The following is a 16,910-nucleotide window of genomic DNA, read 5'->3' on the forward strand; positions in this document are numbered from 1 at the left end:
GGGTTCTACTCCTAGCTCTGGGAGGACAGTGTAGACTAGGGGTTAGAGAACAGACGGGGAGTTAGGACTTTCTGGTTCTATTCTTGCCTCTTTCATTGGTTCGCTGTGTAATCTTAAGAAAGTCAATGACCCTGAGTTTACTCATCTGTAAATTAGACCTACATCCCAGCAAGAGTGTAGGTAGGATTAATGAACCGCTCATAAATCGCTGGGAGATCGTCAGCGGAGGAGCAAAGCACGATGAGCTCATCTATTGCATTGTTTCTCCGGGCTAGCCCGTGTCCTTAATTACGCCAAGTTTGTTTTGCTGATTTCTCAGCTTCGTAATTAAAACAGATGAGGGAAGCTGGAAACACGCAGTGCCTGACCCTGCCTCACCACTGGTCTTCGTGCTTTAAATGAGCCATAAACCTTGCGCCAGCTCCTCTGCCCTGGACTGAATTTCACCCAAATATAAAAAATATATATATATATTGCTACAGGCCACATTCTACCCCTGCAGCAAGATACGCTTGGTGCAAGGTGAAGAGGACAGTCAGGAGCCAGTGATCTCCCTTGAATTCTCATGCTGGCCCAGACCCAGCCTTGACATAAATTAGAGCAGTCTAGGGGCTGCTCTAACTAACCACAGCTGGCTATGGTCTCTACGGGCCAGATTTGTAAAGTATTTAGGTACCTAGGAGGATTTTCAAAAGCAACAAGGTGCCTAAAATGCATTGAAATCAATGGGTTTCAAGTGCCTGAGCAATCGGCAGAAGAATTTGCTCTGTTGGTCTGACACCAGGTCAGAATTTCAACGGGGGGGCTCTCAACTGGCTGGATGCAGCCAGATTGTTTCCCCCGTGCACTGCTCAGCAGACAGAACTGGGGCTGAGAATCCAACCCGAAACATTTAAGAGTCAAACTCTCTCTCTAGATATCCTCGGCTTTCAACAGCCACGCGCGTCATTCACCAGGCTGGCGGCGCTCAGTGTTTATAATGTGGCCACGTCTTGAGGACCTTGCGGATGGGCTGCCCGGGAGAAATGGTATTGCTGACGTCCCCGTGGGCCATGAGGAGGTAGTCAGAAGACAAGTAGCCATTCTCGACAGCGAAGTGGAGCAGGTGCTTCAAAGCTATCCAGGCCGCTGCGTTGGGAGACCTTCCTGAAAGAGACCAGGAAGGGATTTGGCTCAGAGAACCTGCCCGGCTTCACCTCTTGGGGGCTGACTCGGGACAGGCCCCATGAATCAATCTAACGTTTTCTGAGCAGGTGCTCAGGAGAGAGATGGGGAGGATGGACCGTGGAGACCTGCGCAAGGCTGCAGCGCATCAGCTTGGGTCATCTCACCAAGAGGCCAGTGAAATATAAGAAGTGTAATCACCAGCCAGCTCCTCCATCCCACTCACCTCCCCACCCCCCACAAGTGATGCAGAGGGCTATGCATGGGTCATGGGGAGGAGGTCTGGAATGCAGGACAGGCGCCAGGCTGATGGAAGGGACCAAGCAGGCAGATATCCTGGGAGCCTTTAAGAAAGCTGCCCTCACCCCAGCGATGTCCTGTCCCTTTTGGCTTATGGCTGCACATGAGCTGGGCTTAAGCTCTTTGTGTTTGTACAGCGCCTCGCACAATGGGTGGAGTTCACCTCTCATGCGCTAGGCCCGATGCTGTCTCCCAGCACGGGGCCGAACTTGACCTACGGCTGGGAGATCCTCAGATCAAAAGCTCTGCCCCCCCATATCAATTCCTATTGAATATGGCTGTAAAATGCCCAGATCAATTCAACAAAATCTCCATAGCCACTGGGAGCGTCCAACTTCTGCAGTGACTCCTATCTCCGAGTCTCTGAGCCATGGGAAAACGGGACCCAAGAAAGTCGCTTACCTGTAAAGTCGCCCATAAAGGCAATGCCCAGAGAGATATCATTGTAACCATAAGTGTGAGCGCCTTCTGTATTCCAGCCTCTGCCTTCGTACACCTTCCCATCCTCACCAATCAGGAAGCTGCAGGGATGGGAAAGGAAATGTTTCTAATCCAAAATTTGCCATCAGTGCTACAGCTGAGGTTTTCACCTTAAGGCTGCCTAGAGAGCCGTACATCTAATTGCCGTTCGTTTTAACCAGAATTCTACCTTTATACCGCCGCCACCCGTCACCCTGCTAGCATTGGTATCCAAACAGCAAAAGCAGGTTTGGAAGATCGCAGCTTAAATCCACAGCAAAGGCAGATTTGCGGGTAAGGATCTGAAAAGCAGAGCTGGGCGAAAGTTTCTGAACAAGTTTCTGAACATTTTATGAATAGAAACGTCATCATTTTTTTTGTAACGTCACCAAAATATTTTCATAGAAATGCGTGGGGATTGTCTACCTATCCTAGCGCTGCTTGGAATTTTGTTGGCGATTGAGATATTTTGACATTATTTTGAAATTCTGAAATGTCAACAAAAAATAAAAAAATGTTGGATAAGTCCCACTAATTTGTTGTTTGTTTGTTTGTTTGCATTCCCCAGCTCTGCAGGTGAAACATTCATTTTCTTTGCAAGTGTTTTCTGGATGGGAGGGGGGAATCTTTATTCCTGAGGGCAGAGCCGATGTTTTTTTTTTAAATAACAAAAACATTAAATGAGTTGAATCCCTTGTTATAGATTCATGGTGATTAGTTAAAAAAAATAAGACCAACATTCCCGAAGTTGGGAGCCTACAGTAGCTTATTTAGCTGCCTAAACATGGATTTAGATGCCTAATTCTAGGCTTTCAACTTTGAAAAGATTGGCTTGTATTATACAGATTTCTCCTGCATTTTCTTCATCTCTTGACCAGAATCAGCTTGAGTGAAAAGCAAAAGCTACTGCATGAAGCTGGTTATGTGCACTAGCTACGCTACTGAGCATCGGAGCTCTCTTAGACGCTAGTGCACATGCGTACGTTTCCGCTGGATCGGGGCCCAGAGAATGTGCTTTTGCCTCTTACTTGTAGGCAATGTTGCACCAGCCCTTGTTGTTCATGTGGTAATGCTGGATATTCGTCATCTGCTGGTTGCATTCAGCCCCCGTTTTGCAGCTGCCGCCGGCCGTGTGGAGGACAATGACGTACCCAGTCTGCACTGCCTTGAGAGGCGAAGAGCAGTTGGCGGGTCGGCCGCCCCATTTGCCTGGGGTGACAATGCGAAGGCAGAGAAACCCTGGAGGGAGAGAGAGAAAGATGAACCGAAGGGATGCAGCAGCCATCAGCCTCAGGCTGCGTCACTGCCTGGGCCGGCAGTGCTCTCTGAACGCCCCGTCACGCCGGAGCCAGATAGTTTCGATGTCCAATGGATAATCCTGTCTTAGGGCCTGTTTGTGGAACCCATGTGTAAATGCTGAGCGGCCCAAGTACCAATTCTTGGGATTTTTGCTTCCTCCAATTCCCTGACATAAAACCCCGCTATAAGTTACTGACATTTCAGTGACTGTCACTACCAAAAAGTTAAAGACACCCCTAATAGCCTTCCTGATTGCTACATTCTGGGCAGCTTCTCCTTTGTATGACTTTGTGCCACGTACCCGGCTGAACAGACGTGCATTGCTACATTACTATTCTTGCTTTAGATAAGGAGAAACTGAGGGCGGTGAAGCGACTTGGTCTCAGTCAAACACCGAGAAACTGGTAGAGACAAGAACAGAGCCCACTTCTGCTGGCTCCCACCCCAACGCTCTGCCTGCCCATGCCAAGTCACTGAAAGAACTGGGGGTAAGATAAACCCTGGACTCACCCCATGAGACAGCACACAGAGCACAGAGGAACACGGCCAGCCTGAACATCCTGTGGGGCCTTCTGTTAAAATCTCCAAACAAGAAGCTTGACAATGACCTGGGAACAAATATTGTACTTTACACCAGGAGAAAAAAACTTCTAGTGCTCCAAGGAGCAAAATCAATGCAGGGAAAGAAACTGACAAACGATAAAGTCCAAAACACAGAGCCACGTTGTCGGCGGCGTGGCTGGATGGATATCAGCGGAGTTACACCAAGGATGGATTTCCCCCCTCTTGTGTTTTGCCCCTGATCGTAACCTAGAATTCGGGTGTGCACGGAGAGGCAGCTCAAGGCCCAGGCTTCACTTCCACCTTCCAAACAGGGCTTGAGTGATGCACGGACCTTCTGCCCACTGGGAGAATTTCCCCCCGAGTTCCCAAGCCAATGCAAGTGAGATTATAGCTAGTGATAATAATGCTGCTGTTTGTGATTTGCTGTATGGACCAAAGGTACCTACGGGCATCCAAAGACATAAGACATGACAAACATTAATGGCAACAGGACCTAGGTATATTCCTAGGGCTAGAGAAGAAAACAACTCTATCAACCCAACAGCCTTCCTGTGGGTAAACAACCAACCCACATGCCCCCCTCCATTAGGGTGGAAACAAACATCTCGTCAGTCTGGCTTGGCAGGATGCTGAGAATGCACCAGGACACAGTTTGGAATGCTAGTTATTAATGGTATAGTAGCACCCAAAGGCTACAGCTATCATCAGGAACCTGCTGTGGTAGGAGCCGGTCAAACCCATAGGAAAACACAGGCCCTGCCCATGGGCCCTGCTTTATAAAGGTATTTAGGGGTTCTCAGCTCCGCGTTGCAACACCTCCTTGACTTTGGAGCCTCTGCCTTGCTTTTCAACAGCCCGTCAAAAACATTAGAAAAACAATTTGGGGAAAATTTGCAAAATGTCAACGTTGTTTGTGTTCAGCGGGGTTCAGAGTGGATCCATTTTCTATTTTTTTGGCAACATTTTTCATGGCACTTTGAAGCAAATCGTTACTGAAATGTACCAAAAACCCGGCTTCTGGTCAATAAACATTCCTAACGCAATTCTAACTCGTGAAAATGTTCACAACAAAAGAGAAGCTTTCAATAGTGTCGACTGCTTGAATACAGCTCCAATCACAGCCACAGAAAGAAGCCCTCGTCAGGGAGTCTGTGCGATCGGCTCTCGTGAATGTGACCAGGAGTTCTGCAAAGTTTAGAACGCCGGTTTTCGGAGAGGACCGACGCCAGAGCTGATGGCTGTCTGTCCTTTCCGATGGGGATCTCGATATGGAATCCACAGGGTGCCACATAGAATGACACTGTTGAAACAAACGCACTATTTCTCTAGTCCCTGTGGAGAGGAACGGGCGGATTCTCTAACCTGACTACAAGTTCTCTCTCTCTCTCTCTCTCTCTCTAAGTATCGGGTTGAGCTGCATGTTTGGAATCAGGGCAGCGCCTAACCCCACAAACCCAACTTCCTGATTCTCTGGCTCATCCGCCCAGCCCTGCTGGTGACTCAGCCACTCCCCAGCCAGTCTAGGCCCTGACTGGGATGGCAGCACCCTGCTATTTGTAATGCGTTTATCCTCCCCACCCCGTCGCGAGGCGGGACAGGGCTGTTAGCTCCATTGCCCAGAAGAGGAAGTGAGGCCCAGAAAGACTAAGTGACTTGCCCAGGGTCAGGCAGGAAATCTGTGCCAGAGCAGGGAGCTGGAATAGGGTCCCCTGAGTCCTAGGCTTCCCCTCTAACCATTGCACTCTCCTTCCTAGCCAGCCAGTGCCACGCCGGCTCACAAGAGGAGTCTTTGCGCAGGGCCCAGAACCAGCAGCCAAGTTCCCCTGGATGTGGGAACACAATAGCCACAGCGGCTACTGAAACGGCCCCTGGGCTGCCACTCCAGGAATTGAACCAGTGAGGGTCTGGAACTAAAGCCAGGAGCTAGGGTTCCCTAGTTGCTAGGGCTGTAAGAGATGCCTGTCCTCCATGGATCAGACATGGAGGGCAGGGCCCGGCCATGCACATTCACCACGGGTTACAAGACAACAGTCCCTGAGCTCTGGTAGCAGCCGTCCCAGTGTAACACCCCACCTGATAGCTGGATTTCAACCTCTAGCACCAGGCCATAGACCACGCCCACTTCACCTCCCTTAGCGGGGAGCAGTAGTAGGCTGTTATCCTCTAGTGGACCAGTCACTACTGGGGGGCCAGGACAAACACTATGCAAACATGGGGGCTCAGCTGGGGCTCTGTTCCTGGGATTTCTTCCCACTGACCCTTGTAGAACTGCCTGGCACCCGGGCCTGGAACGGGAGGTTTCATTCGGACAGGAAGGGGGAAGTATTCAGGCCGTCCTTTCTGTGGATAACTAAATGGGGTCAGCTGCTAAAGCGCCTGCTCTGCTCGCTAATGAGAGGCACTTAGTCCCGGCAGGCGCAGCGTCGCACTCACAGCCGAGCTCGTCTGAACAAGACTCAGCGTGCGGCTCTTGGTGGATGGCGGAGAATGCTCTCTGGGAGCAGCGTGGTGCTCAGGTTCCGAAGGTCAAACTTCACGCCTGGGCGGGGGACTGGCCCGAGGCCTGTGCACCACAGAACTCCCAGTGTGGCTGAAACAGGAAACCAAGGCACGGTTCAGTCTTGCCACAGCTGCCCGCTAAAATGGGTTCTATGTGATAGGCAGCGGCTTCACAGCTACTGCACAGGTCTCTTGGACTTTGCCCACCCTGGGGTAAGAATTGCATATCACACGGTACTCCTTAACTGCCTCAGTTTCCCCCTATTTTGGCTGGGATCTTAGCCGCAGCAAGCCTCAACCTTGCCTCAGTTTCCCCCTTTCAGCTGAGGCCTTAGCCACAGTGGATCGTATGTGGGTCATAGCCTCCTGCTGGCCCAGGGTGAATTTAACCCAGAAAGCACGCTGGATCTTCACAGTAGTGCTTATGGGAATATGGGCATGTCCCCCGCACAGCTAACTAGTCACAGATTGACGGCATCTCACCTCTGCCTGTCCCTGATTAGCACACGCCCCCCAACAGACCCCTCTCAAAGGCTTCTGGGTAGCCGAGCCAAATCCAGACAACACGCTCAAGTATCTAACTCCAGGCGCGGCAGGTTTGTATAATTTTTGGTGGTGCCCAGAATGGGTCCAAGTCCCGCCCCCCCCCCCCCCCACACACACACACACCTGCCTAAGGATCTGGGAGGGAGTTTGAGTGTGAGGTGCAGGGTGCGGGCTTTGGACTGGGGCAGGGGTGCGGGAGAGGATGAGGCGCTTACCTCGGGCGGCTCCCGAAAGCGACCCACACACCCCTCTGGTAGCGGCTCCTAGGCAGGGGGGTTGGGGGGTCTCTGCAAGCCGCTGCCCACAGGCACCGCCCCTGCAGCTCCCGGGAACTGCAGCCAATGGGAGCTGCGGAGTCGGCAATCGGGGCGGGGGCAGCACGTGGAGACCCCCCCCCGAAGCCGCCTTAGCCCCACTGCACTGCCGGTGGTGGCGGTAGCAGCCGGGGGCTTCTGTGTCAACCAATCGGCATTTTATGACCCAAAAAAAAATGTTGTCGGAGAATTCTGGCCCAGTTCTACCCCTGCTCTCAGGAGACTCTGCCTTGATTCAAACACCAGTTCTGGTCCTCCAGCCTCACCACGAGACCCGGCCAGCACTCTGACGCTTACAGGGCGTGCGCCTGTGTTCTGGGGGGTTTGCGGCACCCCAGATAAAATCCTGACGCCCAGAGTCACTAGGCAGCCAGAGGAGTTTGCAGTGGGGAGATGACCCTGACTCCCATGGGCTCAAGTCCCCGGAAATTCGGGCCTTTCCCCATGTTCTTAAACACCTGCAGCAACTTTCTGACTCTCAGCAAGGTAGACAGAGGAGTCAGTAACTGGCGCAAATGTGACCCGCTGTACTTAGGCGGACAGCAGGGAATGAGCCCTTGTGACCTACCGAGTTCAAAGCATGAGACGCTGCAGCTTCGGCGAAAGGGCTGGCAACCGCTGGCTCCTAGGTAGCTTACACGAACCGGCCACTAGAGGGTTCTAGCATGGGTAATAACCCTCTGGCATGGGTTATTACACAGATATACCACAGGAGCCCTTGACTAGTGCAGTCTGAACGGCTCCATCACGTGTGACAGCAACCCTGAGCCTTGCTGAGCTGAGCCTGGAAGGAAAGGGTGGGGTGGAAATGCCAAAGCAAAACAAAGAGCAAGGGAGCTGCGAAAAAGCATCTAGTATTTACCTGGGTCTCGCTCGAACTCCCCGAGCCTTTGTTCTGCAGGCACAGAGGGACGTGTCGCTTTTTATTGGCTGTGGACGTGAGGGAGAAAGGAGATGTTGAAACAGCACTGGAAGGAAAAAGTCCCTTGGCCGGGAAATGGTGTGTTGTGATTCAGGAGAGAAGGGTGAGAGCTGGCAAGTGCACACGTCTTGAAACACCGGCTTTGGCGTGGGCGTGGACCATGATGTCACGGAACGGAGGACAGAAGGGGTTTTCTGGCTGGAACAGAAACAATGACATGCCAGTCAGTGCAAGGAGCTATATTTATCCTTGAAAACACAGGGGCTATTTGGGAAGGGTTTAATCAGCTTTTATGAGAAAAAGAGGAAGAAAAATTCTGTTATTTTGCCTGTTCAATGAAAGCGTTAATGAGGGAGTGTAAGAAAACACTGGGAGATTCAGTAGGCATCAGGAAACAAAGAAATTATAATGGTCTATGGATCTTCATAGGCCTTTTAGTGCAACGGCTCTTTCGAAACACTCCCAGATACAGTCACTTTGACCCATCTGCACTTTCCAAAGATTTGAGATGCTCCAGCACGTTTCATCCATTTTGGCCAAGGTAACGCCGCCGAGTGGGGGCTCGGACCATCGTTAATTAAGGTTCCCATCACTGCCCCCTTCCGGGGAATCCCCATTTTACAGGTTTGCAGGAATACGGTCACAAATCTAGCTCTGAGCTGGGTTCAGACAGGTGGCCCAGAGTAAAAGACTCCAGGGTTCATTCCTGGTTGGCTGAGCCAGCAACGGGACACGTTGTGGCAAGAGGCTGGCAGGGCCCATCACCTCCCTCCTGGGAAGCTGAGCCCAGCTACGCCTGTCTGCCTGAGCCACTCTTACTGCCAGACCGCGGACATGGCGGGAGAGCGAGGAAGCTTTAAGCCGCTCCTTGATCCCACCAGCTCGGCCCCAGGCCAGTCCCTTGGTACAGAACACAGCAGTCTAAGGGCTGCTCTAAACTGCCCACTAACGCAGCCAGAGATCACTGAGGTGCAGGGATGCCCTGGCCACACACCCCTTTCCTCAGCACCGGCAGCCAGGAAGGGGTTAACATAGCTGACACCATGAGAGTTAGCACCCAAGGGCTCCTGGATGCAGGGCGAATCCTCCACTGGCTGCACCTGGCCCTTCTTGCTCAAGATCAGAGAGGGCTCCATTGGTCTAGGGTGACCAGACATCCCGATATGATAGGGACCATCCCAATATTAGGGGGGTTGTCTTATATAGGGCCCTATTTCCCCCTCCCCATCCTAATTTTTCACACTTGCTCTCTGGTCACCCTACGTTGGGCTCTTGTGCAAGGGAGGCCAAAAGGGCTCAGGATAAGACCTATGGGCCCTGATCAAAGGACCTGCATAAGTGAGGCGCTTTAACGTTTCCCTTATAAGTCACGCTGCGCTTAGCACATCAAAGCTATAGACAGAGGCCCTCTGCCAAGCACAGCCCTGGCTGTATTTTACCACCAGGCGGCAGCAGAAACTTACATTAGTTGCCTTCTCCAACAGGCTGCCACCGCCCACCCCCCAGTCTGGCCTGTGTCAGTCCCGTCCCGTTCGTCCCACTGTACTGGGAAATGAGCCTGGACTCTGAGTCAGGGCTGGGGCTTGGCTGAAACAGCACCTGTGTCTCCAGTAATGTTTTCTCCACTTGCAGTCATGTTCCTTTCAGTGGCAATTGGATAATTCATTAAAAGCAGCACTTCACACAACAGTAATAAAGGCAGAATGAGGAGAAAGAGGGAGGATAGATAGATAGATAGATAGATAGATAGATAGATGGAGGGGAGGGAGATAGGTAGATAGATAGATAGATAGATAGATGGGGTGGATGGAGATAGATAGATAGATAGATAGATAGATAGATAGATAGAGCGAGGTGCATGGGGATAGAGAGAGGGAGGGGGGGCTATCTAATAATCCACAGGCTGTTAATGGTATGCCTGCCCAGCACACCGAACCTGGGCCTGTGGGACCCGGGCTTGTGGACAGAGTGTTTCTAACCCTGCACTCGAGCACCCGCCCTGCATTTTAAACCTGGGTTCACAATGGCTGGACCCGGGTCCGTGCTGATGTGTGCACACTCCACCGCGCAGCCCTCCCGACTCAGGTCTGCACTTCAGTTGTGTCCCCCCTGCCGAGTGACAGGGCTCGGACTCCAATCACAGCCGGACTCGGGCTCTGACCCACCCCCCTGCCAGGTCTGAGGACCCTGGCTCCTGAGTCCTCACTGACCCAAGACTGATTTGTGTTGGGACAGAAGTGGGACTTGGGCTCAAACCCGAGTCAGAGCCTGGCCTGAGTGTGCCGTGTAGACGTATGTGGCCGCCCTGCCAGGCCAGTGGTGAGAGGCAGTTTAAGGGAAGCGTTCACCAAGGGGGCCTGGCCTGGTCCTGCGTGCTGGATAAACAGACTCCAGGGCCAGACCGCCAGCACCGTGCAGCAGCCCTGAGTTCATTTTCGAAATAATGTGGGGAAAGACCCCAGGATGGCGAGCGTGGGATTGTTCTCAGAAGGATTCCCGCGGCCCAGGGGAGGGGTTATTTCTGAAGAGCGCTTTGCTTTGTACTTGTTAAGGATGCTGTTGGCATGAAACACGATAGGAGCAAGCTACAGAGCTAACCGAGACGCACGGCGGGAGGCAATTCCGATCTGCCGTGGTGTCAAAATCGGGGGGGTGTCTCCTGCATGCCTAGAAATGTCTTGTAACCCGCTTGCTCCGCGTCCACCTTGGGACGGTTTCTCCGTTGTTTGAGTAAGTGGATGAAGACAAATCAGATCCTAAAAGAGAACTGGATAAATTCATGGAGGTGAAGTTCATGAACGGCTATTAGCCACGATGGGTGAGGAATGGTGTCCCTAGCCTCTGTCTGTCAGAGGGTGGAGATGGATGGCAGGAGAGAGATCACTTGATCATTACCTGTTAGGTTCACTCCCTGGGGCACCTGGCATTGGCCACTGTCGGTAGACAGGATACTGGGCTGGATGGACCTTTGGTCTGACCCAGTCCGGCCGTTCTTATGTTCTTAGGATGGGACTGGTGTCCTGACCACATCTATTAGGGAGGACAATGGTTTGGGTTTGGGGCGGGGGTTGGTATGTGCGTTGGCTTCAAGCTGATGGGGCGAACGAACACCAAGGAAGGACCAGCCCCGGGTGCCCCCAGAGCTCGGTGTCGCAGGGGCATTCCGACACGCTCTCCAGGAAGGAGCTCAAACGAACTGGTGACCTCCTTGCAGGCGAGCGTGGTCCAGCGGCTTCATGGCAGGATGGAGGAGTGGATGGCGGCATTGCTTCACCCAGGGTAGAGCAGCATGGCTCCGTTGGCATCGAGTTACAGCAGCTCAGCACCTGACCCAAAGACCAGGAGCCAGCACCTGCTCCCAGTGGCAATGGTGTCACTCCAGTGTCACTCTGCGTAAGTCAGTGGGGTTATGCTGGATTTACAATGATGTAAATGAGAGTAGAATTTGGCCCTTTGCCTGCACTGCGATGTAGCGGGCCTGATTTGCACCCATGCAAGTGAGATGAGACTCAAGCTCTGAAAGGCCACACTATGCACCCCTTTCTACTCCTGGAGGGACCTCTCAAAACCACACGAGGAGCTTCTGTCCCAGTTCTGCCTGGGGCTAAGCACACTGCAGCCCTACTGACTTCAACGGGACTTGAAGGCACTCAGCACCCTGCAGGATTGGGCCCTCCGTTGCCCTAGGCAGGGTAAGACGATGGCGGGTCTGACTCTCTGTAGCCCAGCGCCTTGCGTGGTCATTTACATCCGTGCAAAGCAGGAGTGAAAGCTTATCAGGCAGAGGTGAAGTGGGCCTGGGGTCTCTGCGATTTATTGACCTGATCCAAACACCACTGAAAGTTGGGAAAAATCTGAATCCATGTTTGCATCCAAGTTCCACACCCCCTGACTGACAACCGAGGCTTTATGACACCCTTGCAAGCCATGGCACTGTTATAAGCCCCATTTTATGGGTGGGAAAACCGAGGCATGGAGCCATTAAAGCGACTTGCTCAGAAGCAGCACAGAAAACCAGAGCCAGATGTAGAAACCAGCTGTTCTGAGGCTCAGGTCTGTGACCTTAACCACAGAACCACCCTTCCCTCCACAGCTGTGCAGTCCCATAGCATGGAGTGAAGGAGGAGAACACCTTCCTGACCCTACCTGGAGCTCTGTTCATGCCCTGAAGCATGAGGGCTGGTGACCCACATTTTTTATTCCAGCAGATGCTGGTCTCATGATTCTGGTGAACATCGGCTCCATTTCCGAATGGGGCGAGGCGACGTTCCTCGATGGTCCCCTGGGGCAATGAACTTCACGGGATAATTGTGCAGTGTGTAAAAGACTCATCTCCTGGTGTCTATTTTTGTCATCTGCTAATTTCATCAGCTTCCCACTGAGGGACGTGTGTGCGTGTGTTGTTCTGCCGCCACTTAGGCTGGGCGGGGCCCTGAGCCCTTTTCTAGTCGGCACTGAAGGAAGCAAGACATAACGAGGGCCTGATTCTGAGTTACACCCCCTGTAAGTCACTGCAGCAGGAAAAAAGAGCCCACCCTGCTCACTGCCGCTGGCCTGGGGATGGGAGCAGTGCTGTGGCCTGGGAGAACCAGAGCACAAATTAGAGCAGCATTAAGGCTGCTCTAACTGACCCCAGGAGCCAGGCAGGGCCAAAAGCTAATCCCCCCCCCCCCACACACACACACACACACATCCTGCCCCAAGGGCTGGAACCAGGTAGCAGATTTGGGTCCCCGGCGCGCTATGCACCTCGGATCGGAAGCCCGGAGTGACCAGAGCAGTGACGGTGATGGGGTGGAGGCTACACGAGGAAGGGTTTGGAATGGGCTGAATGCTGAACGTTACCTCAGGGGACGGACGCATGCAGCCAGCCGGCCTTTCCCCTGACACTCGTCAGCCCCTGGGCCAGGTGCTCCTCTCACACCTGTGCACCTCCTTCGCCCCCCGTGAAGTTCATGCATCTTATGCCATGTCAGCCAGAAATCCATGTCTCCAGCTTCCCCCCGTCCACTAGGCCGGCCACCCTGTCAAAGGAGCAAACGCAGGCTGGTGTGGGATGATTTGTTCTGGATAAATCCACGCTGCCTGCTCCTTGGCACCCTCGGAGCCCTAGAGGCTCACACATGGATTGTTTAATAATGCATTGGGCTCCTAAGTACCAGCACAATCCAGGCTATGCTGCCCTGGAAGGCTCATTCTGTTTCTAGCACGGTATTTGCCACGCCCCATTGCGACACTCGTGTGTCCCAGAACATGCTCGCTCGCTCTCTTGGGTAAGCCAGGCTGATCACTGCAAGGCCGGGCCCTCTGGGCATGTGTGTTTTGATGGATTCTTAAGGCCAGGGGGAAATCATAGAATCACAGGGTTAGAAGGGACCGCAAGGATCATCGGGTCGAAGCCCCTATCAGCATCGCCCCAATGACATCCATGGGGCTACATCAATTTATACCAACTGAGGATCAGGCCCCCTCGATTCCCAGCCCAACTATCTGTTCCAACCTCCCGCATAAGATAAGCCACAGAACTGACTCAGGGATCCCGACACGGAGCCTGATCATTCGTAGTTGAACTAGCGGGTGCATGTACATCTAAAAGTGTCTGCATCCTCTGGGCAGGGCCCCAATATGACCCTGATGTTCTCCCCTCATTCCCCCTTGTCCTCCCCCCCAACACACACACATATCCCAACCTACCTTCTCTGGTGGGTGGTCTTCCACCACCCTCCCGTACTGAGGTATCTTCTTCCAGGGGCTAACCAAGCATCCGAGATGGCCCCATGGCCACCATCCAAACGGGGGACTCTAGCACTAGAGGAGGTGGAGATAACAGGCCTGTCTGTGTCTCCCCACCTGCCCAAAGAATTAACCCCCTCTGGGCCTGCTGCAGCGAAGCAGAGCTGTAAGGGAGGGCACGTGGCTGGGGTGGGGAGGGGAAGGCTTCCAAAGCACGGAGCATTTACTTGCTTCTCTGAACCTAATCTGCAGGGGCCTGACTTTTCGGAGGCACTCAGCAGCCGGCAGTCGGAGCAGTGGCTGCCCAGGCCCAACGTTTTAGAGGCGCTCCCTATGAGCGTTCTACCGTGAGGAGTAATTGGCTGGTGCGGGTCGGTGTCACGTGGCCTCTACCCTGCCATACAAGCTCGCATGGACTGGTCGCTCCCTTGCCTTGTTGCTTTCAAGGTGGCAACGTCTAGTCTGTGCCGTTACAGAGTCGTCGCCCTGTGGGGCTGGAAGGGACCTCAAGAGGTTTGCTGGCTGAGCCAATTAACCTACATCAGCCCTGACAGGGAAGTGTCCATTCCGTCCAGAAAAACCTCCCGTGATGGGGATTGTGCCCCTTGGTAACCGGTTCCAGAGCTTAGCTCTCTCACGCTAGTGTGAGTGGATCTTGCTGTGCACCAAGCCTGCTCTTCAGACTCGACAACATAAAGGCGCTGGCATGCCTGCCAAGGGCAGAGGCGGCTCCAGGCACCCGCGCAGCAAGCATGTGCCTGGAGCGGCAAGCCGCGGGGGGGCAGCGTGCCGGTCCCCGTGAGGGCGGCACTCAGGCAGCCTTCGGCGGCGTGCCTGCGGGAGGTCCACCGGTCCCGCGGCGTCAGCGGCAGTTCAGCGGCGGGTACGCCGAAGCCGCGGGACCAGCAGATCACCTGCAGAAACGCCGCCGAATCCGCGTGACCGCGGACCGCCCGCAGGCGTGCCGCCGAAGGCAGCCTGACTGCCGTGCTTGGGGCGGCAAAAAACATAGCGCCGCCCCTGGCCAAGGGAGGTGGTCTTGTGGGTAAGGTGTTGGCCTGGGTCTATGGACACCAGGTTCTATTCCCAAACCTGTCACAGGTAAATCACTCCATCTCGCTGGGCCTCAGTTTCCTGTGAAATAGAGTTAAATCGAGTCCCCTGGGGAGGTTGAGAGGCTCGATTCGCTAAGGACTGTGAGGGTGCCGCTAGTCTGAGGAAGGTGGAGCCCCGTAAGAAATTAAACGAAGCCGGCCTGCATTCCTGGAAAGATTCACCTTTGCTGAAACCACGTCTAATTCTGGAAGCAGTTATTTCAAACCCGCCGTGCAGCGTTCCTCACCCTTCTAGATTTGGCAGGCCCCTTCTTGCCCCTCCTCGGGGGTCCTGGGCCCCACTGAGGAATGCTGCGCCACCAGAATGTGGACGGTAGGGTTTTAACGAGGCCTCTTGTTTGGACAGCCCCCCAGGGGAGTGCTGCGGGAGAAGTAATCCCTGTGCACACTGCCCAGTGCCCCAGCAGCGCTGGGAACCTCCCTCCGGCCCAGCACGGGAGAGAACGGCCAACCTGCAAACCTCAGGGCGAGTTACACCGAGCAAAGGGTGCAGGACCGAGCCCCTCCCATGGCAAATGAGATCCTGGGCTTAGGTTCATCCCTGGATTATGCCAATGCAGCCCCCGGTGCCGGGCCCCGGTAGGAATGGTGGGGAGGCTCCCGTTGGTGCAGCAGGGGACATCGAAGAACGAAGCAGGCGTGGCACAGAACAGGCTGGAGAGGGGACAACTCAGTGCATCTCCCCCCCTCCCCTTGGCACAGCTCCTCTGCCCTCCCACCCCACAGGCATGAATGCTGCCCACTCCCAACCCAGCATCATCCCTGAATGAGGCAGGAGCGGAAAGACTGTCCGGCCCAGGAGGTGAATGCCCCCTGGTGCCCAGCCGGCCTTGAACCTTGCACTGGGGTCAGTCTATCCCCTCCTTGCCTTTCCTGCATTGGGAGCAGGATCCGGGCTGGAGAACCACTGATCTAGACCCAGGAGCAGCTCTGATTCAGCGGGGCCCCTGATGGGTCAGGAGGCAGCGTGATTGTCTCTTTCCTCACCATGTCGGTCTAACAGCCCAGGATGATGCAACGCGACTCCATCGCCGGTAGTCCCGTAGGGATGCAACGGTCTCGTTCCATTAGCAAACGTCCGATTGCGTCAGCCTCCAGGAACTTCTCCTTTCTGGCTGCTCCTCGGGCCACACCGTGGGGGAACAGCCTCGTCGGGCCAGTGGGGGAGAAGGCGCCGGACGCCCCAACTGCAGGGCCTCGGTGGTGTCCTCTCTGCCCCGCGTGAGGGGGGGAAAGCCACACACCAGGGCCAGAGTTTGCCAAAGGGTTCATCGCTGTGGGGGCTGAGCGCTTCGGAAAACCTGACCCCCCCAGTGTCGCCCCTCACCCGACCCCCAGCCACACCCCAACACGGCTTCACTCCAGCCTGGCAGGGCCTTGAACCTGAGCTGGCCGACCCGGCAGGGGGAGCAGGCCGCAGCGAACTCCGCTGCGAAGCCAGAGCCGAAAAGGCTCAGGTGCATGAGAGGAAACCTCTTCCCCCCCCGCTAATCAGTCTGAAGCAGTGAAGCGGCCTGGCCATTTGGAACGTCTCACTTGAGCTGCTGTGTCAAAGCCAGGTGCACGCTGCTGAGCCGGTAGCAGGTGGATCTTCTTAAGAGCCAGGCAGCAGGGGAGGATAAAAGCTTGGCTGTTTGCTCCCTAACAGGGGAGTGGCTCTGCTTTTGCAGGGCTTTGCTGAGAGCGGCTTTTTCCAGCCCATCCCTGCAGGAGATGCACTTGGGCTGGGGGTATTTAAGGTGGTGATTGGGATTAATAAAGGCCAGGCAATCACATTACCTAGAAGGGTGTTTCTGTAACTCTCCTCAGAAGCCGGCTAAGCCATGGTGCTGCCAGGAGCTGGAGAGCAGCTGTTCTCTCATTCACCACAGAGCTGCAATGGCGTTTTGCTTTGGCTGCAAAGCAGAGATTCTTGGGGGAGCCTAGTTCAGGTTTGATTATTCCCAGAATAAAAGATCAAGGAAGGTTTTTTTTTTACTCTCTAGCCTTGCAGAA

The 16,910-nt window shown here is 54.2% G+C and overlaps 1 protein-coding gene across 1 annotated transcript; it reads right to left on the reverse strand.

The window, feature by feature from the left end:
* Positions 1–967: 967 nt before the first annotated feature.
* Positions 968–9,224, reverse strand: LOC112106645 (peptidoglycan recognition protein 1-like). Its single transcript, XM_029912956.1, has 4 exons — positions 9,077–9,224; positions 2,952–3,162; positions 1,867–1,985; positions 968–1,146 (listed from the first exon to the last, which is right to left on the reverse strand). The coding sequence occupies exons 1-4, from the start codon at positions 9,222–9,224 to the stop codon at positions 968–970; spliced, it is 657 nt and encodes a 218-aa protein (XP_029768816.1).
* Between the last annotated feature and the right edge of the window lie 7,686 nt (positions 9,225–16,910).

The sequence above is a fragment of the Terrapene carolina genome, unplaced genomic scaffold, assembly GCF_002925995.2.
Source record: "Terrapene carolina triunguis isolate 2854851 unplaced genomic scaffold, T_m_triunguis-2.0 Scaffold397, whole genome shotgun sequence".
Taxonomy (NCBI): Eukaryota; Metazoa; Chordata; order Testudines; family Emydidae; genus Terrapene; species Terrapene triunguis.